This window comes from Carcharhinus amblyrhynchos, chromosome 7 (assembly GCF_965287045.1).
Source record: "Carcharhinus amblyrhynchos chromosome 7, sCarAmb.v2.hapA, whole genome shotgun sequence".
Taxonomy (NCBI): domain Eukaryota; kingdom Metazoa; phylum Chordata; class Chondrichthyes; order Carcharhiniformes; family Carcharhinidae; genus Carcharhinus; species Carcharhinus amblyrhynchos.
This window is the reverse complement of record NC_137330.1, coordinates 74,135,927-74,163,276: the sequence shown is the minus strand read 5'-3', so window position 1 is coordinate 74,163,276 and position 27,350 is coordinate 74,135,927. Positions and strand designations below refer to the sequence as shown.

The 27,350-nt window shown below is 41.0% G+C and overlaps 1 protein-coding gene across 2 annotated transcripts; it reads left to right on the top strand.

Annotated features, from left to right (window-relative positions):
• Window positions 1–2,757: 2,757 nt before the first annotated feature.
• Window positions 2,758–26,178, top strand: LOC145345501 (trafficking protein particle complex subunit 3-like). 2 transcript variants are annotated; one of them, XM_080193325.1, is made up of 6 exons: window positions 2,758–2,799; window positions 5,458–5,505; window positions 11,422–11,519; window positions 18,897–18,996; window positions 23,797–23,979; window positions 26,038–26,178. In XM_080193325.1, the coding sequence occupies exons 1-6, from the start codon at window positions 2,758–2,760 to the stop codon at window positions 26,176–26,178; spliced, it is 612 nt and encodes a 203-aa protein (XP_080049451.1). The 2 variants fall into 2 exon arrangements, with proteins under 2 accessions (XP_080049451.1, XP_080049452.1); XM_080193326.1 differs by lacking the exon at window positions 5,458–5,505.
• Window positions 26,179–27,350: the final 1,172 nt, after the last annotated feature.

Sequence of the window (27,350 nt, the reverse complement as noted above, 5' to 3'; positions counted from 1 at the left end):
ATATTCAATACACAGTAGCGCATTGAATAATGGGTTTTCAAGGTTACTCTTGATAATCTTTGCTGTCCTGCAGCATTCAAAGAAGGAATCTAGCATTTAAGAATGCGTGTAGTATTTATTGTGTTTAACAATCATGAAAGTGAAATATAATAAAACAATATTCATAGTGTAGTAACATTATTGAATTGTTTTTATTGCAGTTTATCCTAGCGTTATTTATTCCCATTTACAAATCTCCACAGAGAGAATAATTAAGAGAGTGAATGCCGGGGCATAACTAAGCCTTGAAATGGTTAGCATTGTTTCAATGGGAAATTTCCATTAACGAAAGGAAAAAAGAGAAAAGTACATTTGAGTTATTACGCAAGAGGAGATGATCTGCTGCATTAGGTCAACCTGCAGTAACATTTTAAATTTCCATACTGCCATGCATTAAGAGATTTCAGTATAGTTCTCTAAGAAAAATCCTGAAGAAGGTTACAACTTCTAATTTATGAACAGATTAGAATGATAACAATTTGTTGCAATAGTCGACTAACCCTACTTCAACGTCCTTCATCAAAAGTAGCTAGTCCTGAATGTGTTCATTATTGTAGCTGTGAAGCTCAAGAAATTTTGAGGTCAAATGTTCATATGCATGTTGCCAAGAATGCAAGTGTTGAGCTTGTATCCTGAGACAACTTGTGAGCTGAGGATGTGAGTTGAAAGGTTCAGGGTGAGGGGGAATTGTCTGACTCTTTTGGAGCCAACTTTCAATTAAAGCTTAAGGAGAGATACTCTGGCTTTAAGGGGGATCTCATACTGATGCGGAATAGACAATTATTTGAGTAGCCTCTTAAGAGTTTTTTAAGATTTTTGTCTGCGTATTGCAAATGGCCTCAAGATATCTTTGGCTCACAGGCGAGCAGATGGCAAGACCTCTCTATTTGCAACCGTTCATTGTGTGCCTAAAATTAAAATTAATCTCCCTTCTGATACAGTCTTGTGTCCATGCCACCCTTCCCAAGGACCCAAGCTAAAGTCAGAGAGTGACTTGGGGGCCATGAGTGATCTAAGGCTGTTTTCAGGGTGGTACCACCTCATTTGTGCCAGGCAAGGTGCTTTAAATTAGCCCCATTGACTATTCTTCAAAAAATAGCCCTTTAATTGCAAATATTCTTGGAATATTCTGAGGACATTAAAAATAAAAATGTCTTTATTTAATAATTTAGTATTTAGTGAAAGCATTCACAGATGAATGTTTTTTGCAACTTTTAAAGCATACATTCATGAAATTAAGGTGATCAGGTTCTCAATCAGAGAGTTTATTTTTAGAGGTGAATCTAATACGTGACTGTAGGTAATCCATAAGCTGAAAAGCATTACAGAATCTACAGATTTTACAGAATCTACAGTGTAGAAGGAGGCCATTTTGGCTCATCAAGCCTGCACGGACAACAATCCCACCCAGGTCCTATCCCGGTAACCCCACATATTTACCCTCCTAGTCCCCTGATACTAAGGCACAATTTAGCGTGGCCAATCAACCTAACCTGCCTGTCTTTGGACGGTGGGAGGAAACCAGAGCACCCAGAGGAAACTCATGCAGACAAGGGGAGAACCTGCAAACCCCAGATTGACAGTGACTGAAGGCCAGAATTGAACAGTTCTGAATGTTTTTGGAATATTCTATGGACGTTATAAATACAAGTTCTTTATTTAACAATTTAGTATTCAATGAAACCATTCACAGATGAATGTCTTTTGCAACTTCTGAAGCCTACATTCATGTCCCATGAAATTAAGGTGATCAGGTTCTCAATCAGAGAGTTTATTTTTGGAGGTGAATTTAATACATGACTTCATGCAATCCGTAAGCTGAAAATGGCCAGGTCCCTGGCACTGTGAGGCAGCAGTGCCAACCATTGTGCACCACCATGGAGAATCTTTTTAATTCATATTACTTATAGGCAAGTGGTCTCTTTATGTGGCTGACAATAATTCAACTATCTTCATTTTTCAGAAATGCTTGAGGAATTACAAAGGTTCTCATACAAATTAAATTCAGAATTAAATATACCACCATTATTAACACAACGTAAATATCTTTTTTGCACGTTCTCCCCGTGGTTGCGTGGGTTTCCTCCGGGTGCTCCGGTTTCCTCCCACATCCCCAAAGATGTGCTTTTAGGCTGATTGATTGGGTACTAAATTGTCCCTAAATTGGACCTCCCTGATCCTGGCACATTAGGCGTAGACTAAAATCATGAATAGGACACTGAGACAGTGGGACGGCGGCGCGGGCTCGTTGGGCCGAAGGGCCTGTTTCCCGTGCTGAGTTGTTCTTTGTTCTTTGTTCTCTTTGTAAAGAGTTGTTTTGTTTGTTGATTTTGTGAAATGTATTGGCCCCAACATTGGAAATACAATTTTTGTTCAGATATTTGAGATATTTAATCAATGGTTGTATAACTTTCAAATTGCTCTTAAATTTGTGAATTCTTCAATGACATATTTTAATTCTTTTTGATGCCAACTCTTTCAAAACAACGAACAGACAACAGGTTATTTTAACCTACAGGGGGAGATGTTTCTTTGGTTTTTCCAAAGAGACATCATTTGTGGTACCAGTCTGGCTTGTTTTCTTCAGTGCCTTCAATAAGAAAAGAACTCTGAAGGAGCAGCATTTCTTCCAACCGATCACAGGAGGAGAGAACTACAAGGGATGCTTTAAACTGGACAGCTGGATAATGCATACCATGTGATAGATTTCAGTAAACCATGTCTCGACAATCAAATAGAAGATCAGGAAAACAACAAATAGTAAGATCATCCTGTGCGATTGCATGCAAATATTTTCAGTGTTACAACAGTGTTTAATTCATGCAAGATTGGAATAGCTTCAGTCTCACAATAGGAATCAGTTTGTACATTGTGGTATTTTTTACCTATAGATTTGAAGGTGAGATAAATACCTGAAAAAGGTAGGTAATGAGGATGCAATGGAATTTTAATAAAAGATTATTGTACTATGAAATTGGAAAATAAATTAAATATCTTGGGTGCACTGGAGAAAGGAGCGAAAGTAAAAGTCGATGTTTAAATCAGTTATCGAATTGCAATGACCTGTACTGGTTTATTAGCACGATTATTGTTACATTCATTGTTCTAAAATCCTGTTGTGGCATTAGAAACTGTAAGTTCCAAAAGAGCTAGCGAGAGGGAATTTATTTTATTATGGGGACTAGGGAAGCAATGTACTTGATAAGATTCCACCAGCTGGTAAGTAAGTACTGTTGTCCCATGGGGACCTACTGGGCCTGATTTGAGATGCAACTTCAAATTGAAAATCAGGTAAGGACCATTCTATTTTTTTCACATCAATAATAAGCCTTGTAGCTCCTTTTCAGGGAACCCCCAAACTGATTAAGATCTGCCTATTTACTAGAGCTTGATTGATACATATATCATCAAATCCAAGATGTTGGTTTTTCTCTGAACTCGCTTTGCAAATTTATGAAGTGAATGCAGATTAGCATTCAGCTTTTCATTAAAATCTGATTAAAAGCAGTAATCACTGCAAGAATGTTATTCCATTTAGTCAGATAGCAATTGGGGATGATGAAACTTTCTGCTCTATGGCCTGAAAGGGATTAGTTTATCAGATGCAATTAATGAGGATGTTAATTATTGTTTGGAGAGAACAAAAACTACTTTTACATTCAGTGGTGAATCGTGCTTAGCATTATTTTTAGATTTGAATACACAAAATATGTTTATTTCTATTACATATACACTGGCATAATTAATAGTGTCGCTGCAAGAAATCAGGGGTAACACCAACAAATCCAAAATTATCCCCCCATCCATTTCTGCTAATATTCTAAAAGCATTTATTACTTTGAACTGGATGAATAAAAACCAGCATGGATCCAATTCTATGTGAATGGAGTTTGCTTTTGAAAAAAGTGATATTCCAGAATATGCACATGGAGTTTGCACGTTTTCCTCATGTCTACACGTGTTTCCTCTGCATGCACGGGTTTCCTCCCAGACTCCAAAGATATGCGGATTAGTTTGATTGACTATGGTGAATTGCCCTTTGGAGTCAGGGGGATTCGTGAGATAAATACGTGGAGTTACGGTGATAGAGATTGGGTGGGATTGTTGTTGGTGCAGGCTAATTGGGACTGTACTGTAGGGGCTCCATGATGATATTGTCATCTAGTTGATAATATCAATGGTAACCATAACTCCATGTACTGGGAATTTTGGAATAAAAAAATGCTGGGCTCTTTATATGCAAGCATAATATGAATGTACATATAAAAAGAAGTGAGAAAAAGATCAGCAATGCTCACTCTAATGTCATATAGCCCAATTGCAGGCAATTATAACTTTTAAAGGAGTAAAAAGGAAATTCAGAAAAGAAAAGTGACCAATTTCAGGCAAGCCTCTGGGAAATTTCTCTTCAGTTCCACCAGGCATCAGCTAAACCCTGGATTGCTTATTTACACATGATACACTACTAGGTAAAATAAATTAACCTCTTCTCCACCAACAACCAATATCCTCAAATGTCTTAAGGATTATAGGACTCCCCCAGACTAGAAAAGATCAGTTCCATCATCATACCAGTGCCAGCATCATCTTTCCTATCCACTTCACCTTTCAAAATTTCTGTTGCTAAAAAAATTACCTAGTCCCTGCCATCGATTTATGCTTCCTCCTTCGATACGCTGGTCCACAGCTTCACTATCTGCTGTACTGGGAATTCGCTCCAGGAACAGTAACCTTGTAAAATAGATCATCCACATTTTCATTCCATTGATTTCAGTGGAACAATATTAGTTTGGTTCTGGTTATAAAACACCTTTAATGTTGAACATTATTCTGAGAATCAGATTATTTTTATCCAGATTCTTAAATACTTTCAATGTAACCAAGTCCAGGATACATAAGAGGTTTTCTACATGTAGAAAATCTATGTTGCTCATTCATTTATTTCCTGAGATGCACTTCCTAGCAGCAACAGATTGCAGAATTACTCCTAAACTCATTTGGTACAAAATAGGAGTCCATTTCTATTTATCAGTATATTTTCAGCCAAATTGTGAAACAGGTTTTACTTTCTCTAAGGCCTCCCAATTTTCTGTTAAAAGAGTACATTGTTATCAAAATAAGTGATTATACAAGCCTCCAAAAATTAGTACTCAGTTTGCTGCAAGCATACCAGATCAAAACCATTTCTATTATTGATTGTGGAGTTACCGCCACAAAAATAAACTGAAGCAGTTTGTACTTCTCAAACCTTGCAGCTTGAGCGAACAACTTGTAACTTGTACCAATATGCTTTAACTTAGGTTTTTAATACATTTGGAGATCACAAAGAATGTCTTAAGTTGGATAAAACTGCAACTGTTTGTTTTAAAATCTAGGTTGTCATTAAGAATCTGTTCTCTTATGTTCCCTATCCTATAGGATTGGCATTTGCCATCTACATCATCTACAGGTGCAGCATATCACATGGTATGTGTGAAATTTGCGAAAGGCTCACTTTGAACTATTAGCCCCTTTTATTTCTCTGCAGAAGTTCCCTGCTGCTGTTTAACACAAGTATCATGCCTATTTTTCTTACTTTGCAGCAAATCTTTAAAGTCACGTGGGTTTCCTTTGGGTACTCCGGTTTCCTCCCACAGTCCAAAAATGTGCGGGTTAGGTTGATTGGCCATGCTAAGAAATTGCCCCTTAGTGTCTAGGGATGCGTAGGTTAGAGGGCTTAATGGGTATAATATGTAGGGATATAGGGATAGACCCTGGGTGGGTTTGTGTTTGGTGCAGACTTGATGAGCCGAAGGGCCTCTTTCTGCACTGTAGGGTTCTATGTTCTAACATGTGGTACTTTGTCAAAGGCCTTGGTAAAGTTCATGTAGACAATATCGACTGCATTGCCTTCATCTACCTTCTTGGTTACCCCTTCAAAAACTTCAATCAAATTTGTGAGACATGATTTCCCACTCACAAAGCCATTCTGACAGTCCCTAATCAGTCCTTATCTCTAAATACTTGTAGACCCTGTCCCAAAATACCTTCTAATAACTTACCCACTACACTTGTGAGGCTCACCAATCTGACATTCCCAGGCTTTTCTCTGCAGCCCTTCTTAAACAAAGGCACATTTGCCACCCTCCAATCTTCAGACATCTCATCTATGACTATTAATGATTCAAATATCTCTGTTAGGGGACCTGCAATTTCCTCCCTAGCCTCCCACAGTGTCCTGGGATACACTTCATCAGGTCCCGGGGATCTATCTACCTTGATGTGCTTTAAGATTTACAGCAATTCCTTCTTTGTTATATATATACCCCTCAAGACATCACTACTTAGTTCCCCCAAGTTCCCAAACATCTATGCTTTTCTCAGTAGTAAATACTGATGAGAAATATTCATTTAGGATCTCACCCAACTCTTGTGGATCTGCACATAAATGACCTTGTTGTTTCTTAAGAAGACCTCCTGTCTCCCTAGTTATTCTTTTGCCCTTTATGTATTTGTAGAAGCTTGTTGGATTCTCCTTTGCCTTATCTGCCAAAGCAGTCTCATGTCCCCTTTTTGCCCTCCTGACTTCTCTTTTAACTCTACTCCTACACCCTCTATACTCTTCAAGGGATCCACTTGATCCCAGTTGCCTACACAAGTCATGTGCCTCCTTCTTCTTCTTGACCAGGGCTTCAATATCCTGAGTCATCCAGGGCTCCCTACTTCTACTTACGTGATGTATAGAGTCACATGGCAAAAGACTAGGAAAGAACACTCTTGAAGCCTATCTGCCTGCTGTATGCACAACAATATCTGGGATCAGTAAATAGTTAAAGAGTAACATATACTGTGAGGTGGCAGAGCTGAATAAAAAAAAAACTGTTACTGCTCTAAAGATTGAATAAAAAACTTTACAGCAAAAACAGCAAATAGAAAGCAGTGTTCTAGGTTTAAGTTAAAAAGAAGGATAATCCTTAAATGCTGAGAAGTCCTCCAGAGTGAGAACATTCAGCAAAAAGGAGAAAAGTTCTGACAAAGTAAAAGGAAAAAAAAATGCTTACAGAAACAAATGGTTGTACCCTGAAAGTTTAAAAGCAAAGAACTCCACATTAGCTAGCATCCTCCCCAGCTCGAACAATCACAGGAAAATTACCAGGAGAAAACTGGAAAGCTGCAGATGCCCCCAAAAAAGGACCTGTCCTGCAACGTAAAGTGAGACAGAATCACCCAGAAAATAAGCTGCAGTATTTTCTTTAAAGAAAGATGTTTAATAAAATGAGAAGGCCACGATATCTGGGAGTCTGCCAAGATGGTGAAACCATGAGAAACTCACAACAAAGAAAACTGACAGCTGGAGGCCATGGACAAGAAACTAGAATAACCAGAAACATTTTGGATAAGATAATGGCTAAATCAGACCCAGAGAGGTCTAACACATCCTGAATGAAAGGTAACAAAAGATCTTAGAGAGAAGGCAGCAAGAAACCCCAGAGAGAGAGAGGGCAACTCCCAATAGAGCACAAAAGACAGCAAGAAACCCAATATGAGAAAGACAGAATAGAGCAGAGTGAGGGAGACAATGGGGGCGATTCTTCCAAAAAAACTCTTAAGTGTGGAATTTGCATGAAAACTGGAGTAAATCATTCTGTTTTTTCAGTGGGAGTTCAGAGAAGAATCTCCCACATCCTGTGCACCGCAGAGATCACAAGTGCAAATCCCATTAAAATTCAGTGGGTGGGACCTGTTCCCATTTGGGAGACAGGCAACATAGCGCTGAGTGGGCCACTGTGCGTGTGCTGGTTAGTTAGTGCAGAGACCGGCACACGCCCAGTGGCCCCTGTCTGCAGCCTCCCAATTGCTCAATCAATGGACAGCCCCGAAACCCCTCCAACGCTAGCCCCCTGTGCTCCCGCCACCCCCCCCCCCCCCCCCCCCCCCCCACCACCACCACCAAACATGCCCGGGCTCAGCCTCAATCCCCTCCAACTCCAGAAGCCTTGAACTCACGTCCCCCTTTTCCCTGATCCTCCTCCCCTCACTGGCAGTCTCAAATGCTCCCCGTCAGTTCCAATCCCAACAGCACCCCCGCAGACCGGGCCCCTCCCCCCCCCCAGCTGACTGCCACCCCCACCCAGATGGCCAGCCCTGATCGCTGGCCTCCCTCCCTCTGTCACTCAAAGTGCAGAGTAGCAGTGGGACCTCCCACTCCGCTGATTGCTCCCTCCCCAGAGGGCCCGCCCCCGTCAGGCCCTCCCCCATTAGGCCTCTGCCCCCTTGGCATAGCCCCATGCCTGATGGACAGTGCCACAATGCCCCCTGGGCATTAGCACTTTGCCCCATCAGCAATGCCAGTGGGTCCACACTGGCATTGCTAAGGTGCCTAGGCCCAGGGGGCATCCCATCACCAAACCACTCGGGGGCCTCAATTGCCTCCCCCTCACTCCAATGGGGTCGGTTTGCTGCTCCGCACAAGTGGGGAGCTATTGTAAACCCCACTGGAGTGAAGTACAGGTGGTGGTGGTGGAGGTTGGACCCACTAATTACATTGAAATTACATTTAAATTACATGTATAATGTAGCTCCACATCTATTTCTGGCGCAGAACTGACAATGCCAGAAATCCAGCATTGGGAGACACACTCAGGCCTGTGTGCCAGCGTGGATCGCACTAATTGAGCCATCGCTTGAATCTCCTGGCCCACTGCTGTCCCTGATATTCAAGTAAGTCACAAGGTGGTCATCGGCCATTCCAGTGCAACAAAATGTATAAGCCATTGAGTTTAGTGCAGAAGAAAGAAATGACTGAGATGCAGCCAAACATTCAAAAATGGAGCTATTTTTGAAAATGCTGGCACAGCACATAAACTGCGACAAGAGGTGGCAGTGCAGAGTACGCAGATGGTTGCGAATGAAGGATAGCCATCTGACATAACTGAAAAAAGGACAATGTGCAAAAAGTAAATTAAACTATCTATGCTATGAAAATGTATCGGAGCAGAACTGGAAGATTTGAGGTGCAAACTACAAGCTGAGTCAGTGAGATGATGCACTGAAACCCAAGATGAATTGGCAAGAGGACAAAACGAAAATAAACAGTTGAAAGAACAATTGATTGTCCTTCAAGATAAAATGCAAATGGAATGCATAGCCATTCTGTCTTAAACAGCAGAATGAAAGTACTGATAAAGTATTTTAAGGAGATTCTGCTGAATTACAGGGAAGCTCAATATGAAGCAAGTGAGCTTCACAATGAAAAGAAAAATCTCTTGCTGATAAAAGGAGGGAAAATCCTAAGATGTTCTATAAGTATATAAATGGGAAGAGGATAACCAGGTAGGGCCCATTAGGGACCAAGGGGGAAATCTGTGGGTGAAGGCAGAAGACATTGGTAGGGTGTTAAATGAATATTTCAAATCTGTCTTCACCCATGAGAATGAGGAGGTAGTTATGGAACTCAGGAGGAGAGAGACTGTGAGGCTCTCAAAAAAATTAACATAGGGAGTGACAAGGTATTGGAAGAATTGGTGAGCTTAAAAATGGATTAATCTCCAGGTCCAGATGAATTGCGTCCCAGGCAAAGGAGGAAATTGCAGGGGGTCTGACCCAAATTTTTAATTCCTCCTTGGCCACTGGGGAACAAAGCACAAAGAACAACACAGCATGGGAAACAGGCCCTTCAGCCCAACGAGCCCGCACCGCCATTTTAACATTATGAGTCCCCTCTCCACCCATGACACTTGTCTATGCTTATGGCATTCCACATTGAGGGAAGACTAATTTAGGGGCAATTTGTTATACCTATCAGCCTGAGCACATCTTTGGGGTGTGGGAGGAAACTGGAGCACCCGGAGAAAACCCATGCAAGTACGGGGAGAATGGACAAACTCCCGCAGACACTGGCCCAAATCCATGTATCTGCACAGCAAACAGTGATAGTCACTGAGCTGTTGTGTTGCCCAGCATCTGGTCCAGTTTAAGTGTACACTAACGATGTGAAGTACTAGGCTACTCTCGAAACATCCAAGAGCAGCCCTCGTACGACCCATCGCGTGTTTGCCCCTTGTTGGAAGTGCCAGAGGACTGGAGATCAGCTAATGTGGTCCTGCTATTGAAGAAAGGTTTACTACAGGCTGCCCAATTGCCCAGTGGGAGACTGAGGAACAGATACGTAGGCAGATTTTGGCAAGGTGTAAAAGTAACAGGGTTGTTGTGGTGGGAATTTTTAATTTCCCTTATATTGACTGGAACTCACTTAGTGCTAGGGGTGTGGATGGGCAGAGTTTGTAAGGAGCATACAGGAGGGCTTCCTGAAACAGTATGTAGATGGCCCAACAAGGGAAGGGGTCACACTGGACCTGGTATTGGGGACTGAGCCTGGCAGGATGGTTGATATTTCAGTAGAGGAGCAGTTCGGGAACAGTGGCCACAATTCAGTAAGCTTTAAGGTACTGATGGATAAAGGTAAGTGTAGTCCTCAAGCTAAGGTGGTAAATTGGGGGAAAGCTAATTACAACAAATTTAGGCAGGAACTGAAGAATGTAGATCGGGGACAGATGTTTGAGGGCACATCAACATCTGGCATGTGGGAGGCTTTCAAGAGTAAGTTGATAGGGATTCAGGACTGGTACATTGTGGGGTGTAGGATCAGTAAGTTTGCCAATGACACAAAGATTGGCTGGATGGTTAACTGTGATTTTCAGTGTCTTGGGTTACAGGAAAATATAGATGAGACAGTCAAATGGGCAGATAAGTGGCAGATAGAATTTAAACCTGAAAAGTGTGAGGTGATGCACTTGGAAGAAGTAATTTGACAAGGAAGTATACTATGAAAGGTCTGACACTATGAAGTTCCAAAGAACAAAGGGACTTTGGCATGTTTGTCCACCGATCTCTGAATGTGGGTAAATTTTGGTGGGTAAAGAGGAGTATATGACTTAGCCAGTGATGTCCACATCCCATGATTTAATTGTTAAAAAGGCAAATCAGACAATCAACCCAGATTCTGGCATGTCTTCCAGCATAAAGGGTTCTTAGACCACCCTCTTACCTCTGAAAGTGGGAGTTTGCAAAATTTTGATTTCTTAATTTTCGCTTGCAGGATTTGGACATTGCTTCTTGAATCACTGCAATCCATGAAGTGTCAGTACACTCACAATCTTAAAGATGAATACGTACTGTAGAGAGACTTTTGAGAACATGAAACAGCATCTAAAAATTTGATGCTGACATTGAGTACCCAAAATGCAAACTTTTCCATTCTTCATCTTGACCAACAGGAAAAAATCATTCCTTTTCATTACATACAGTATAATTTAGTTTGTAGTGTATTATGATTTAAATTTGGCCTAAGAATGATGTACAAGGTCAATTAATTTCCTAAAATGTTGTTACTATACCCTGCAGGGCACTGAACTCTTTATACTCACATATGGGACTCTCGTAGCACAGCTTTGTGAAGACTGCAAAAAGGATGAGGATATCAACAAAGTGCTGGATAAAATGTGAGTAATATTGTGCTGGTATCTATTAACAGAGGAAGAAGGATGAGAAATCCATTAATATTAGGCTGATATAATGCCCAGGTAAATAAAACATTTCCTACAAATAGCCCCCTATACATTAAACATTGGAGGACCATGCATTTTAAATGATACTATAATCATGTCCTAATATTCTTCATCCTGCAATATGCTAATTTTCAAATTTACATACAATTATCATTTGAGAAGACTTTATCTTCCTGCAAGTTGAAGGTTTTACTCAGATATTTTGAAATATCATGGAATAACTTTTATAAAAATCACTCCCCTAGTGTAGAATGTTTCCCACTTTGTTGCCCACCCATGTGCAAAGTTCCATGCTGAGAGAACCAGTCTGCCTTTTTATGGCACTATTTAACCCTAGTGCACTGGTCAATATTTACCTCTCAACACCTGGGAGCTAATTTGGCCAGTAGATGAAAACAACCATTAAATGGGTGCAGTGCTAATAAGACACGCCTGTTTGAAAGCCTGGATCTTGCGCTCAGTTTTGGTTTTAATTGCTGATTGTCAGCACACGGGTTTGCCTGGCAGTCTTAAATGGATAATTCCAGGTTTAGTACCCAAATGCTGTTTTTGTTGAACAGTGTGAGCCAGATCTTACCAACATGAAAAGAATAATCAGGAGGCTTTTAACTTGCTCACTAACACAGCACACTCACCATTTAATTTTACAGGAGGCAGCCTATTAACAGGCTCACTGTTCCCTGGCAGGGAATGCAGGTTCTGCTGATGTTATCTCCCTTGATGACAATGTCGCATATGATTTCTGCAGCAGAGGACACAGATGAGGACATTGGTTGGGCAGCTTACAGAAAATGGCTTATAAGCATGAACTGTCAAGTGCTTGGTGCATTGGTAGGTCTGCCAGAAAGGCTATAGTCACTTTCGAGGAACATCAAGATACTAACTTGATTCAGGGCTTTCAACAGAGCTTGGAGCAATTTTGGGGCAGCACTGTGGCACGGTGGTTAGCATTGCTGTCTCACAGCACCAGGGACCCGAGTTCAATTCCTGGCTTGGGTCACTGTCTGTGTAGAGTTTGCACATTCTCCCTGTATCTGCGTGGGTTTCCTCCAGGCCTCAGGTTTCCTCCCACAGTCTGAAAGATGTGCTGGTTAGGTGCATTGATCCGAACAGTCATCGGAATGTGGCAACTTGGGGAATTTCACAGTAACTTCATTGCAGCGTTAATGTAAGCTTTACTTGTGACTAATAAATAAATAAACTTTACTTTAGCCCATCATTTCCTGATGGTCCAATTAACTCCATGAGAACACTTATAGACTCAGCCATAGTGCAGAATCTGATGACCAATGTCTTAGTTTCCATTGCAGCATAAGCAGCAGCCACCCAATGCTCGAATGCAGCAGTGGAAATTCAGAGTGAAGTTATGTGATCTCAGCATGTTACCATGAAAGCACAGATTGTTAGTACTGCTGGCATCAAGGCAAGTCATACAGAGGGATTTTCTGACTGTGCATGCCCCAAAACCAGAAAATCCTTCCTGAGGTCAGCAGACCTTTACATAATCCGTCCACTGCCCGTTACAATTGCCGTGGCAGGTGGGACCTGAAAATTTCCCCCCATAGAGACAGATGCATATGCAGCACTGAAGGGGGCCAATTAACCCATTGAGTCTATGTCAGCTTTCTACAAAGCAATCAAGTCAGTCACACTCCCTCAATCGATCCCCAATAGTCCTGCAATCTTACTTCCTTCAAGTTCCCATTCAGTTTCCTTTTGAAATCATTGATCTTTTTTCCTGCTTCCACTACCCTCACGGGCAGCGAATTTCAGCTCTGTATCATTGTGTGAAAAAGTTCCTCGTCAAACTCTCCTCTGCATCACTTACAAAATTATGGGGGACTTAGATAGGAGGAAGTGGGTTCAATAACCTGAGGGCATAAATTTCAGGTAAGGGGCAGGAGTTCAGAGGGGATTTGAGGAAAAATCTTTGCACCCAAAGGGAATGGGAATCTACCTGAAAAGGTGATAGAGGCAGGAACCTTCACAACACTTAAGAAACATTTATATGAGTACTTGAAACGCTGTAGCATCCAAAGCCACAAACCAAGTACTGGATATGGGATTAGTATAGTTAGATGTTTGCTAGCCGACACAGGCACTTTGGACCAAAAAGCTTCTTTCTATGCTGTAAAACTCTGGCTCTCTGACATCCTCCAGCCTGAAAAATAGCCATTTACTGCAACTTGCTGTCCTGTGTCTTAAGCCAATTTTTATGTAAGCAGGTCTTTCTATTTCATCAGCCTCAATTTTGTTAAAATATATTTCATGTGGCATTTCATAAAATGCATTCTTAAAATTCATATAGAAAACATCCACCACATTGTCTGTCTCATCATTGTACTCTGTTTCATCATTGATCTCAAATAATGATGAGATAGAGTACAGGAATGATATAGAGAGTCGGGTGAACTGATGCAGCAACAATAATGTCTCCTTCAATTTCAACAAAATTAAGTAAATTGCGAGCGACTTCAGGAAGCGTAAAGGAGAACATGCTCCTACTTACATCAACAGGGATGAAGTGGAAATGGTCGAGAACTTCAAATTTTTTGTTGTCCAGGTCAGCAACAACCTATCCTAGTCCCCCCACTATTATTAAGAAAACCCACCACTTTCTCAGAACACTAAGGAAATTTGGCATGTCAGCTATGACTGTCACCAACTTTGACAGATGCACAATAGAAAGCATTCTTTCTGGTTATATTGCGGCTTGATATGACTCCAGCTTTGCCCAAGACCATAAGGAACTACAAAAGATCATAAATGTAACCCAATCCATTACGCAAACCAGCCTCCCATCCATTGACTCTGTCTACACTTCCCGCTGCCTCAGCAAAGCAGCCAGCATAATTAAGGACCCCACGTACCGGACATTCTCTCTTCCACCTTCTTCCATCGGGAAAAAGGTGCAAAAGTCTGAGGTCACGTACCAAGAACAACTTCTTCCTCCTGCTGTCAGACTTTTGAATGGGCTTACCTTGCATTAAGTTGATCTTTCTCTACATCCTAGCTATGACTGTAACACTACATTCTGCACTCTCTCGTTTCCTTCTCTGTGAATGGTATGCTCTGTCTGTGTCGCGCACAAGAAACAATACTTTTCATTGTATGTTAATACATGTGACAATAATAAATCAAATAAAATTCTCTACGTCAATCTTACCTATTCCTTCACCAAAAATACCAGTTGGGTTAGTCAGCAGGCTATACTTACATACCTCAAAACTCACCAAGTAGCTGATGATAGTTTTCCCAGGTTATTGTTTCTAAAACCTTACCGTCTGCTGATATTATTGTTGTTGAATGGAGAATTGAGATTGTGCTCACTACTAGTGCACTCAGATTCGTCAATGATGAGTAGCCAGGATGGAATGGACCTGTCCAAGTTTCCTTCTCCTTCATTTCTTTTTTCTCCCCTTCTTTCTCCTCCTCTGCTGCTCACAGCTTACCTGTTGGAAAGGGCTGCGTGCTCATCATGACCCATGCTCTAACAGACTCCCTGACTGCTCCAGGCCTAGTCTACTCAATGACATTTTCCACATACTACCCACATGTATGTCGGAGCTACATGGTCAGCAGATGTACTGAAAACTTGTGCTCCACAATTTGCCATGCCACTTGCCAAGCTCTTCCAGTACAGCTACAACACTGACATCTACCTGGCTATGTGAAAATTGTCCAGGTATGTCCTGCCCACAAAAAGTGGGAAAAGTCCAACTCAGCCAATTACCATAGCATCAGTATACTCCCAATCAATGGTGATCTGATTTATTATTGTCACTTATATTGTGGTGCAGTGAGAAGTATTGTTTCTTGTGCACTATACAGACAAAACATACAATTCATAGAGTACATGGAGAGAAGGAAAGGAGAGAATGCAGAGTATAGTGTTGCAATTACAGATGACTGCTTCCAGCATGTTGGGCACTGACCTACATGACACAAGAGTATGGTCATTCACCAGCTGAACATTCAGTGAGTGGAAATCTGTGTGCTTAAATACGCAAAAGCCATTTGAAAGCACTTGATAGCACAACTGGGAAACCTGCTATCCTGACAAAAACCATATGAACATTCTGCATGATGCTTTCTGGTCAATATATTCCTCTGGCATTAGTATCTCCCTCATTTGGCAGTGGAAGGCAGACTGGGAGATAGTCTGAAGGAATCTGGCATGAAGAAATTCAGAGCTGCAGTCACCTTCACAGCTACTGACCAAACTGTGCTTGCCCTGCCCTGTAGCTGGCAGATTTCAGTGAGCTCCTCCATCATAAAATCGAGAAAGCACATACACCAGGGGAAAAAAAAAGAGTTTGTCACTCATACTACATCAATTCTCTGGGGGGTGGGGGTCAGTGTCCCAGGCTGAGACTTGTCCAGCTCACAGCATTGAGTTTCGCTGAGATATCAAAGCAAGTTCCGCACTGAGACTGCGGGAGGAGAATTACTCTCCAAGGATCCTGGGTGGAGATGGCATTCTGCTGAGAGCCCTTCTTCCTCTCCTGCTCCTGCCACTGAAGCAACTCCTCCCCTAAAAACAACCTGAACTTGTTTGATGACCCTGTTAAATACTACTGATTGGTCTGGGCAGGGCCCTTCTTGCTGCTTAACTAACTTTCAGCTATGCCTGTCTAAGGGATGACATTAGCTGGACAGTCCAGATTCAAACTGGCATCATTACCATAAAATCACGCTGCACTGACATCACAATTTGCCTACCCTCTGTAATACAGACATGCCTTCCTAACACCTACTTAATACTGTCTTCAAATTGGCATCTTTGGCGGGCCGTACAGTAAGTGTGATCATACAGCATTGATTGCATTTTACGACCAAAATAAATTGACAGGATGGAGCTGAGTTTTGTGACCATCATTTGAGTTTTATTTAACCATGTCTTAATTAGAGTGTGGCATAATATTTCAATATTCAGTGGACTTTTCACGATCACTAATTGTTCATTCAGGTTTGGAAGTTTTAAACTTTCCCTTTCATTTATTATTTTGTTTCCAGTAAATCAGTGAAGGGGAAGGCTCGCAAATTGAACTTGTATTTTTTATCATATTTCCAGTAATAAGGAATTTCCTGTAAGTCACTCATAGCGTATTTCTCTGATGAAATTGCCAGGAAACATGAAAAGGCTGAATTGCCCTCTCATTAGGAGGGAATAACAGTCCAGACTGAAACAGCATTAAACCCACCTACTTACTGCTGAGCTTATTTTCTGCAGCTGGCAGTAACTAGTAGATTAAAGTATGTGAGGGACTAACTGGCAAAACATAAAACCAAAATCAAGTCAATTGTGAACAAGTGAGAGTGGAAAGTTGGCTGGGCTCCCCGGGAGAGGAATACTGAGGTCCAATCAGGGGAATTTCTTTGGTTGCTGTTGCTGAGTGGAGTTTGAATACACAACTGAAATCTTGTCGGCTGAATGCAGAATTTTAGATTTTTCTGAGACAGAAATGTCATTTAAAATATATACTTGGGTGTGGAGTACAGGCCACTTAGTTAGCAATTAACTAACATTTGATAAGTGAGTCAGTAAATTGGTTAGCAATTTGGCTAATCCTGTCCTACAATAGTAACTAATTATAAGGCTGGAAATTATACATGGCAGTATTAGTGTGGATGTGGCATTCTCATATTCTCCATTTAAATAACAACATTAACCCATTATTCTAAACTGGTTACCAGCTCAGGTTCAATTCTGGCCTTGGGTGACTTGTCTGTGTGGAGTTTGGACCTTCTCCCCATGTTTTCTTGTGTTTCCTCCGGGTGGTCTGGTTTCCTCCCACAGTCCAAAGATGTGCAGGTTAGGTTAATTAGCCCTGCTAAATTGCCCTCTAGTGTTGGTGGGATTAGCAGAGTAAATACGTGGAGTTACGGGTTTGGGGCTTGAGTAGGATTGTTGTTGGTGCAGGCTCAATGGGCTTAAAAGTCTCCTTCTGTACTATGAGGACACTATTCTATCTCCATTAAAGTAACAGACAGAGAACTAACTGTCATGATTCCATTTTAAAAGGTCGAGGAGTTTAGGGAAAGGACTTAGGTATGGTTTAGGTGGCTAAAGGCATCATCACAAACGGTTGGATAAAGGGAGAGAGGTAGTCAAGAGATCAGAGTCTGAGGCACAATCAGTTCAGTGGTGGGATGCTATTGCGGAACAAGAGGACTTTATCAATATAGAGAAACCAAAATATGGGTTGATTCAAGTACATAGATGAGAATCTTAAATTTAAGGCACTGGACAACTAAGCACCAAGTTATGTCCTCAAACACATGTGTGATGGATTCAAAGGAAATGGTCTTCCTTATCCTTAGTTGAAAGATTATCCAACACTGGATGTTAAAAAGCAGCCTGTCTATATGGAGACAATGGGCAAGTTGAGAGATGAGCAAGTTTAATATACATGTGAATGCTGACCGCATGGAGTACTCTAGATATAATGTTGTGGGAGTGGAGATAGAAGCCATTAGTAGAAATATCCTGATTGCATATGATTACATAGATAAGAGTATTGTGCTCCTATCAAGGTATATAGCAGAGGAGAGTAGCTGGAGGAAAATCATGAGATTGTTCGGAGGTTGTGGAGGAAGAAAAATAATAATGAATCACAATCATAGAGAGTGCCGTTTGTGACTTTAGCTCAATGCCCTTTCAATTTTAAGGGAAAGATAGAATTTTTTTAATAGGAGTTGAAATAAGTTGAGCTTGAAGAAGACACAGGTGGAGATGGGAAAAGAAAATGCCTCAGAGCTTCAGGGTCATAGCCAGAGGTAATGTGGGAAATATTGGAGAAAATATTAAAGCAGCAGAAACAGCCAAAAAGATCCATCAGGAATGTCCTCGAGAAATCTGTCTATTGGGTGTTGCTGCAATCTTGACACATGCTGAAGATTGACACATAAATGAGATTTCTACACAAGGAAATTCCTTCTTGAGAGGCAGTTGTGGAAGGAGATTGAAGATGTCAATTGGCAAAAATGTCATGGTACTTAAGGCAAATAATCTGCTTAATATTTATAATAATTTATTAATTTCCATAAAATTGTATGAAATGCACAGATCAGAAACAGAGCAATAGCCCAACTTGTCTGTGCTAGTGTTCCTACATCACACTAATTTCATCCCACACTTTTTATTCCCTTCTCTCTCATGTACTCCTTTTTTCTTCATTTAAGCTATTTGCTTCAACTATTCCCTGTGGCAGTGAGTTCCAGATTCTAACTACTGTCTGAATAAAGAGATGTTACCTTCTTTGCCAATTGGATTTATTGATACCTGCTTTTTCATTTACTTGTGTAAAGGGGACACAATATTGGCACAAGGCTGGTAGAAGATTTTCTGGCTCGATCAAACATTGCTCAATGTCGTAATTTTTACGAAACCGCAGAAGTAATTGCTAAGGTAAGAGTTATTGAACATTTGGGGTGGCATGGTGGCACAATGGTTAGCACTGTTGCCTCACAGCTACAGAGACCTGGGTTCGATTCCTGGTTGGGTGACTGTCTGTGTGGAGTTTGCACGTTCTCTCCGTGTCTGCATGGATTTGCTCCGGCTTCCTCCAAAGTCCAAATATTTGTAGTTAAGGGTGATTGGCCATGCTAAATTGTCTCTTAGTGTCCTGGGATGTGTAGGTTAAAGATTTTAATGAGGCAAATACAGGGCTAAGGCCTGGGTGGGATTATTGTCAGTGCAGACTCAATGGGCTGAATGGCTTCCTGTATGATTTCTATGATTTCTATATTGGGGGAAAAAATTAACTGTCAAAACTGGGTCAAGTTGAATGTTAAAATGTTTAAAATCTCAGATCTGTAGACAACTGGCCAAATATATGCCCCACTGGTGATAACGGACACAGGATGAAGGATACTCCTAGGAGGCAGTTTTTTTATTTAAACATTTTAAAGAGGTTACATACCTCAGATTTTTATCTCCATTTTAGGTTTAGCCACGCTCAGCATTGTTTCCTGAGTCTCAGGAAACCTAGCAGCTAAAGGGAGACAAAGACTGCTACATGGAAGAGGTAAATGCTTTCCTAACACTGCCGTGGGCTAGAAGGAGCAGAAGTGCCACCAAATGCACACCAAGATAATCAACTACTAACCTTACAATTGGTCATTCCCTCAACACCCCCCACAGCTTATTCCACTCTGTCCTAGACTAGTTCCATCCCCCCTCAATCCGATTTCCATTCCTATCATTCCCTTGTTATATCAATCCTTCACTCCAACTTTTCTGATCTCTCTTCATCCCACACCTCATCACCCTCCCCACCTCCCACCACCAACCTGGTCTTTCTGATTGATCCCTCCACTGCACTCTTTGACTTCAGCCTCTGATATCTCCCCAATCTCCTACCACATCCACCTCCCTGCCCTTGATCCTTCTGATCTCATCCCTCCCCAAAACTATATAATGTCTTCACAATCTCTCACCAGGATGCTGGCTTCTGATCTCCCTCTCACCTACATCCACCCTCCCCCCAACATTACCCTCCAAAACCAATCCCTAACCTCCAAACATCAGCCTCTGATCCCCATCCCCCCAATTCTGACTAATCTCATTCCTCTGACCCAGCTGACATTCCAATCTTTTCATCCCTGCCACCCGAGCATCTAATTGCCCTCCATTACTTCTCCCCTCCCCTACCCTCAATCCCTCTTTACCTTCTCTCCTCTCTCCTGTAACCTATTCACACAACAGCGAGACAGCCTCTCAATCTGTTTGGCTATAAGAGGGTAACAAAGGCAAAAAAGGGCAACCCTTAAGTTCAGTAGCACCTGAGTGAAATCCATTCTGCTCCGTCACTTCCAATGGAGCTGTTATTTAGAAGGAGATGGAATATGAGGTTGGCAGCAGTTCCTCCTAACATTGCAGATGTTCTGATTCCCGAAGCAATCCATAGATCAGTTCAAATATTAATGGCATTGAAAGCATTCAATTTTAACGTGCAATCGCTCAAGAATTAATTCTGTCAATAAAGTACATTTGCATTAATAATAAAGCTGCTGTTCCTGCACATTGGCTATTGCACAGTATGCCAAGTGGAAGCTTAGAACAGCAGAGATCATTCTTTCCGAGGCCTAGTGGCAAATCAGGTCAATACTGTTTACGTAAGGTGGTATTAAAAATTTTGCACTTTTAGGCCCTCAATCTCCATATAGTTTCTGATGGAAGTTTCACCAGGACTGTCTTTTCTATGATTTTCTAGATGGTCCTTGCACAGATGGAAACCATACCCAGTGATCTCAGGGACTGAAACGGGCCAAGTTGGAAATTTCTGCTCGCTTGGCTCAGACAGGATGCAGTGTAGGATCAGAGATCCAATGCAGTGTGAGATGAGACATGCCATCCTCCATGGGCAGCAGCCCATGCCATTAAAATAACCCAGAGATCCAAGGAATATATAGATGCATATATATAATATATATAAAAAAGAACAGATTGGGATCAGCCTCCTTGCACATGGAGCCAACAGGATTTACAGAAGTCTCCTTCCACACAATGATGGATTAGTTTTAGGTTTGCTTGCTGCACTGGATTGATAGATACTAATGTAAGTGTAGTAGCGCACTAACTGAGTGGTTCCAGACAACACAGGAGGCGAGATACACACCCATTGTATTCTGTGCTAGAAGGTTGATTGGCCATGCTAAATTGACCCTTAGTATCTCGAGATATATAGGTTAGGAAGGTTAGCAGGGTAAATACATGGGGTTACGGGGTAAGCGTGCGTGCGAGTCGGTGAGTTGAAGGGACAAATAGTTCCATTCTGTACTGTAAGGATACTATGATTCTAAGACACAGATGGTCATAATCTTAGGAACATGACATACAGATTCTCAGTGCTATATTCTTCCTTTGAAAGTCCTAGTTAGTGCTGAATCAAAGTGGGTGGGATTTTCTGGCCCTTCCCAACAACAGGATCTTCCAGTCCCACAAAAGGGATATATGTAGTATATCTACATCTTTTGCAATTAGATTCCCATTTTGCCTCCCAACTGTGGCTCTAAGACACAGTAGATGCAGGGCAGATGTTCCCAATGGTGGGGGAGTTCAAAACCAGGGGTCACGGTCTGAGGATTCAGGGTAGATCATTTAGGACAGAGGTGAGGAAACATTTCTTCACCCTAAGAGTGGTGACCCTGTGAAATTCATTACCACAGGAAGCCGTTCAAAAAAATTGAATGCATTCAAGAGACAGCTAGATATAGCACTTGGGGCAAATGGGATCAAAAGTTATGGAGAGAAAGCAGGATTAGGCTATTGAGTTGGACGATCAGCTGTGATCATGATGAATGGAGGAACAGGCTCGAAGGCAAATGGCTCCCTCCTTTCCTATCTTCTATGTTTCTATGTTGCTTATGTATTAATTAAAGACCTTGTCTGTTGTTTTTAGGTTACCTTTTGGTCCTGTATCATTTTCCTTATTTTAATCACTTCCACTCTCTCTCATATTTTCTAAACGCTGATAATTATTTTTAGTACGGATAACCTTAACTTTACACTATACATTCCTTTTAAATTTTAGTTTAGCTGCAATCTTCCAATTTACATAAAAATCTCAAGGCATCCTATTTTTGCCTGCTGGAATATGTTTATTTTGTATTATTATGCAATTTATAATGGAAGATTTTCCACTTCTCCAATCTGTTTGGTACTTCCCTGCCCAGTTAATTGGAATAGGTCATTTTTTTTTAAATTGCACCATATTTCTATTTTTCAGTGTATTTCTATCATGTTTAGTCATTCCATTATTTTTTCCAGGGTTTCATTGTAACTTACTACAATTGTTTTTGCAGTCTCTGACTTTTGTAACAATGAGACATTAGGAAAAAGGTTACTTCTCTTCTTGCAGTCTATGGCGGCTCCCATAGATTATCTCAAGAATACCCGAACTCAAGGTTTCCAAGACATAATTGGGAATATCCAGATTGTTGACACACAAGCTTTAATTCAAATGAGTCAAGCTGAGGACAACATACTGCAGCAGGTTCAATGACATGGATTATCAACAAGGATCATCACAGTGTATTTACTGGGATCACATACTTGAGTAATTTCATCCCCATTGTTTTTGTCAGAATTTACACTAATGATTAACATAGAATGTAATAATTTTGAAAGAGGCTATTCTTATTTATTGCTGAGTGCATTGTCTCTGAAAACTAAATTGATGAGTACTGTCATCCATTTAGATTGACCTATCTGACTATGACAGAAGAAATGTCCCCTTTAATTTCTCTTTGCTCTGCGTGGCCCATTTCTTGCATGGTGCGGTCCTTTTAAGATTGCTGTGCAGCAGGGCATGTTTACATCTCAAAGGGGCCGTTGCTCTTGTGGCTAATCTCCAAGTTTAGAGGGAACATTGGTCAGGAGAGGAAGGCAAGGCGAAACAGAATTATCTCAAAAAGACAGAAACAATAACAGGAAGTGCAGGTGCAGCAGGTGATCAAGAAGGCAAATGGAATGTTGGCCTTTATAGCGAGGGGGATAGAATATAAAAGTAGGGAGGTCTTGCTGCAAACTCTACAGGGTACTGGTGAGGCCACAGTACTGTGTGCAGTTTTGGTCGCCACACTTGCAGAAGGATATTTTGGCCTTGGAGGGAGTGCAGAGGAGGTTCACTAGGCTGATACCAGAGATGAGGGGGTCGGACTATGAAGAGAGACTAAATAGACTGGGTCTGTACTCGTTGAAGTTTAGAAGGATGAGGGGGGATCTTATAGAGACGTATAAGATAATGAAGGGGATGGATAGGGTAGAGTTAGAGAGATTCTTCCCGCTTAGAAAGGATAGCCGGACTAGAGGACACAGCCTCAAGATAAGGGAGGGGCAGTTTAGATCAGAGTTGAGGAGGAACTTCTTACCTCAAAGGGTGGTGAATTTCTGGAATTCTCTGTCCATTGAAGTGTTGGAGGCTACCTCACTAAATATATTTAAGTCATGGGTGGATAGGTTTCTGATAGACAGGGGAATTAAGGGTTATGTGGAGAAAGTGGGAAAGTGGAACTGATCCACTTCAGATCAGCCATGATCTTATTGAATGGCGGGGCAGGCTCGAAGGGCTAGATGGCCTACTCCTGCTCCTATTTCTTATGTTCTTATGTCCTTATGAAAGGATACTTCTGAGTGCAGATGTTTTTTAAAAGGCTAGTTGTGGTACAAGACTGAATAACAGTTATTCCATTTTGTGATTCTCAGGTTGCTTTCAAGATGTACCTTGGAGTGACTCCTCGTGTGACCTTCTGGAACCAAGCTGGTGATGATTGCTCACTATTCCTAGAGAAGAATCCATTGACGGACTATGTGGAAATACCTGACAAGCACTCCAATTTGTTGTACTCCACTATCATCTGTGGCATTCTGAGAGGGGCACTGAAAATGGTACAAACATCACCAGCAGAATTATTTTCACAAAAATTGTTGTTGCAGCAGATATACTTTACCTCAGAGATTGTGTGAGGCACAGAGCAGCTTTACAGAGGACATTAGCTCAATATGTTGAAGAAGAAAAGATTACTGCAGTGAGTATGGTTTAGAATTGCTCAAGCAAAGAATCATCTCAGGTACAATAGATGCAATAGTCTTGTCTAGAAAAGCGTTTAGGTTCAAATTGTGCTTCTATGAAAGATTCTATGCTTAGATACTGTTTTGTACCTATAGCTGATGTTAATGTTTCTCAGGGAGGGGGAAAAAGAAATCAATAAAAGTACCCAGTTTTGGTTGTTACTCAGTAACATCAGTTGGAAAAACCTCCCGTGTGTGAAAATGAAGTGAGAAGATGATCCACAGCTGTAGTACACTCCATGATCAAGTAGTCTGCTAAGTTTCACAGTCTAAATTCACAAGACTAAAGGGTAGCCAGTTGGACAAGATACTGCAAAATAGTGCCTGGAACTAGATGATGCAAGGACATTTTTTGGTTCTGTGCCCAGGTGTATCAGAGAATTTGGAGCAGAAAATATTGTAAAGTGAGTGGGTCAAGATGCTGGCCAGGTCATTAAAAAAAAACATCTTTTCTCTATTTAAATGAACAGAGAAAAATGCTTTACTGGAATTCACAATGATCTACGCAAAATGTTCCAATATTCACTGCACTTTGGTGGCCCAGTGCTACTGGTGCAGAAAATCTCAGTCTTCGGTTGAGACAATTTGGGGAAAGAAGTTAAAAAGTGACATGGATTCTTAATTTGGAAGCATTCAGTAAATGCAATGGATTTTTTTATAAACAGTCGGTCAACTGGGAAAATACTTGTTCACTTGGACAGCTTGCTACAGAGCAATATTAATAAAAATCATACTGTCTGCCCTGTTGATGTGCAAAAAAGCCAAAAAGTAGAGAGGAAGGGCTCTATGCTCCAAATCCTGAAGGCCTTTGTAAGGGAAACGCAACAGGGAAGAGCAAGATTTCTAGCTGCCACTTTTCCTAGATATTTACTTAGTCCTAAATCCCCAGAATGGGATAATTTAAATACATATTTTATGCAGTTACAGAATTGTTACAGGTTTACCCAGTCTAGCATTCTAGCAGAAAATCAGAGCATTATCCTATCATTCAGATAGGAGAAGCTAATGTCTTTATTCAGCCAAAGCCTGGAACTGAAAAGGCAGCAAGTTTCTCCGAACCTTCCAATGAGTTTCATGAAGTTGCTGCAGTTGTGCATTTATTGCCCATTAAAATCACCAAAAATATAACACTAGTAATGAACAGCATAAACACTGTTTTAGCAACATAATCATTGTTAATATTTGCCAATCAACCTCTCTGGCCCAGGAAATGAGCAAATATAACTGACATCTCATATCTCCAGGTTGTGAATTATGGTTGGAGATTCTAAAAGTGTCGAATATAGAATTTTCATTTTTTTAAAAAATTCCTGATCATATATTTTTCTCTCCTTGATCTCATATTTCTTTCTCTCTATTTATTTTCTGAACCTGATTTGAGTTTGAATTTACCAGCAGTAACTTACCCTCCTATTTCCTCTGTTTTTAATCCTTTAATTTGACTGGTTAAGGAGATAGCATCTTAATTATTCAACAGGGTTCCAGATCCATCATTGATTTTCCTGCTTTGTTATCAGCTCATGTGTCCTGCAATTTATAAGACAAAACAATTTTCAATTGAGGGTGCTATTAAATATCTAACTAACCAAGTATGCCACAAGCTGCCCCACTCCAGCAAATTCAAGAGCATTATTCTTGCCCTGGTAACGTTTTGCTGTATATGTTACTTTCAGGTCTTATTCAATGTGGGTGGATTTCGAAGGACTGTCTCCCGCTTTGCCACCATCATTTCAGTACAAAACCCCATTTACAAATAGAGCGAACTTCTGCCAAAGTTCAAGCAGCAAAGCAGGAGAAGCCCTAAGGAGATTAACCCCCATGATGAATAACAAAGCCACCACTGTATCTGACAGAACTGCACATCTGTATTCCCAGGTTCACCTGCAGGTGGATATCCAACTTCTTCAGGACTCTGTCAAAGATAACAAGATAACTGAAATAAGAATGAAGCTAATGAGAAGACACAAAGCTGTTCGTAAAGTTGAGAAAGAGCAAAAATACTCTGTTGGCACTTAAAACCAAACTTGTGTGACTGTTGCTGTGTCAAAAGAATTGGGTGGGCCAGAAAAATTCTTCACGCACTTTGGAGCATGTTTTGACATTTATTTTTCAAAGCAGCAATTTTGGCAATTTCAGGTAGACAGTAGATATAAAGCATGATGACTTACAATATCATTGGAAGAATTCTCTGCTCAGTATCTTCTGGTTTGACTTTGATTTACAGTTTAGCAATGTAAGTAATAATGAAGAAGCTCCTGTGGGCTAATATATGCAAAGCACATTCAAACCCCAAACTATTAACTTTGCTTTAATTCAAGCATATTAATGATTAATAGTTCAGCACTGCTTAACGTTCTCAAAAATCATATCTATTTTTCTGCAGCTTGAAACAAACTTTACTGTGCCTATGCTTTTGATATCTTTAAGGTGATTGTGTAGGGAAACTGTGTTGATTGAGTTAACAGTCATTCAGTGAATGATGACGCAAATATTACTATGCAAAAAGTCAATCTTATCATGCGCAGAAAATGCACTGTAATATTGTTGAAGAATAAATAACTCACCTATTCTCGCTATAAATAATGGAATGCTACTTTACATTATTAAAAATCATGGGTTGGATTTTGCAGGAGGGTGTATTGCCTGCAATGCAGCTTCAGTGAAAAATGACCTTCCAACTTTCACGCGCTGCAATCCTAAAGTGGCCATTAATTGAATATTTAAGTGCTTCAGTTGGTCTAACAGCAGACAGGCTAGTGGCACCTTGCCCAATCCTTTCCCAAGGACTGGGGAGAGTGGGAAGGGTGATAGGAAGGCAATGGGCTACCCCGCTTGTCGCCAACTCAGCCCCACTGAAGTCATATCTAGCATGTGGAAAAGGAGCCAGCACCATTTATCTATTTTCACCATCTGCTCTCAAAAACTTATAAAGGAATTTATCTTTAAAACCGACAGCTTTTCAAATGCAGTGAAATGCATTATTCTGCAAACTTCAGCCATTGGGGTTGCATGTACTGCGCAGCCACTAATAGTACCAGTCTGGACCACCGTGAAACAGGACGAGTCCTCTCCAATTATTCTTCCAGTGAGAAGGAACATTGTGCCCCTCCCCATATTGCACAATATTCCTTCAACGACAGTGGCAAATTTCAATCTAATTTGTCGCTGGGATTCTGACAAGAAGCCAT

Coding starts and splice junctions, on each gene's coding strand:
- LOC145345501 (XM_080193325.1), top strand. CDS start 2,758: ATGTCTCGACAATCAAATAGAAGATCAGGAAAACAACAAATA. Junction 18,997..23,796: donor CCGCAGAAGTAATTGCTAAG/GTAAGAGTTATT, acceptor TGTGATTCTCAG/GTTGCTTTCAAGATGTACCT. Junction 23,980..26,037: donor TGAGAGGGGCACTGAAAATG/GTACAAACATCA, acceptor CTGTATTCCCAG/GTTCACCTGCAGGTGGATAT.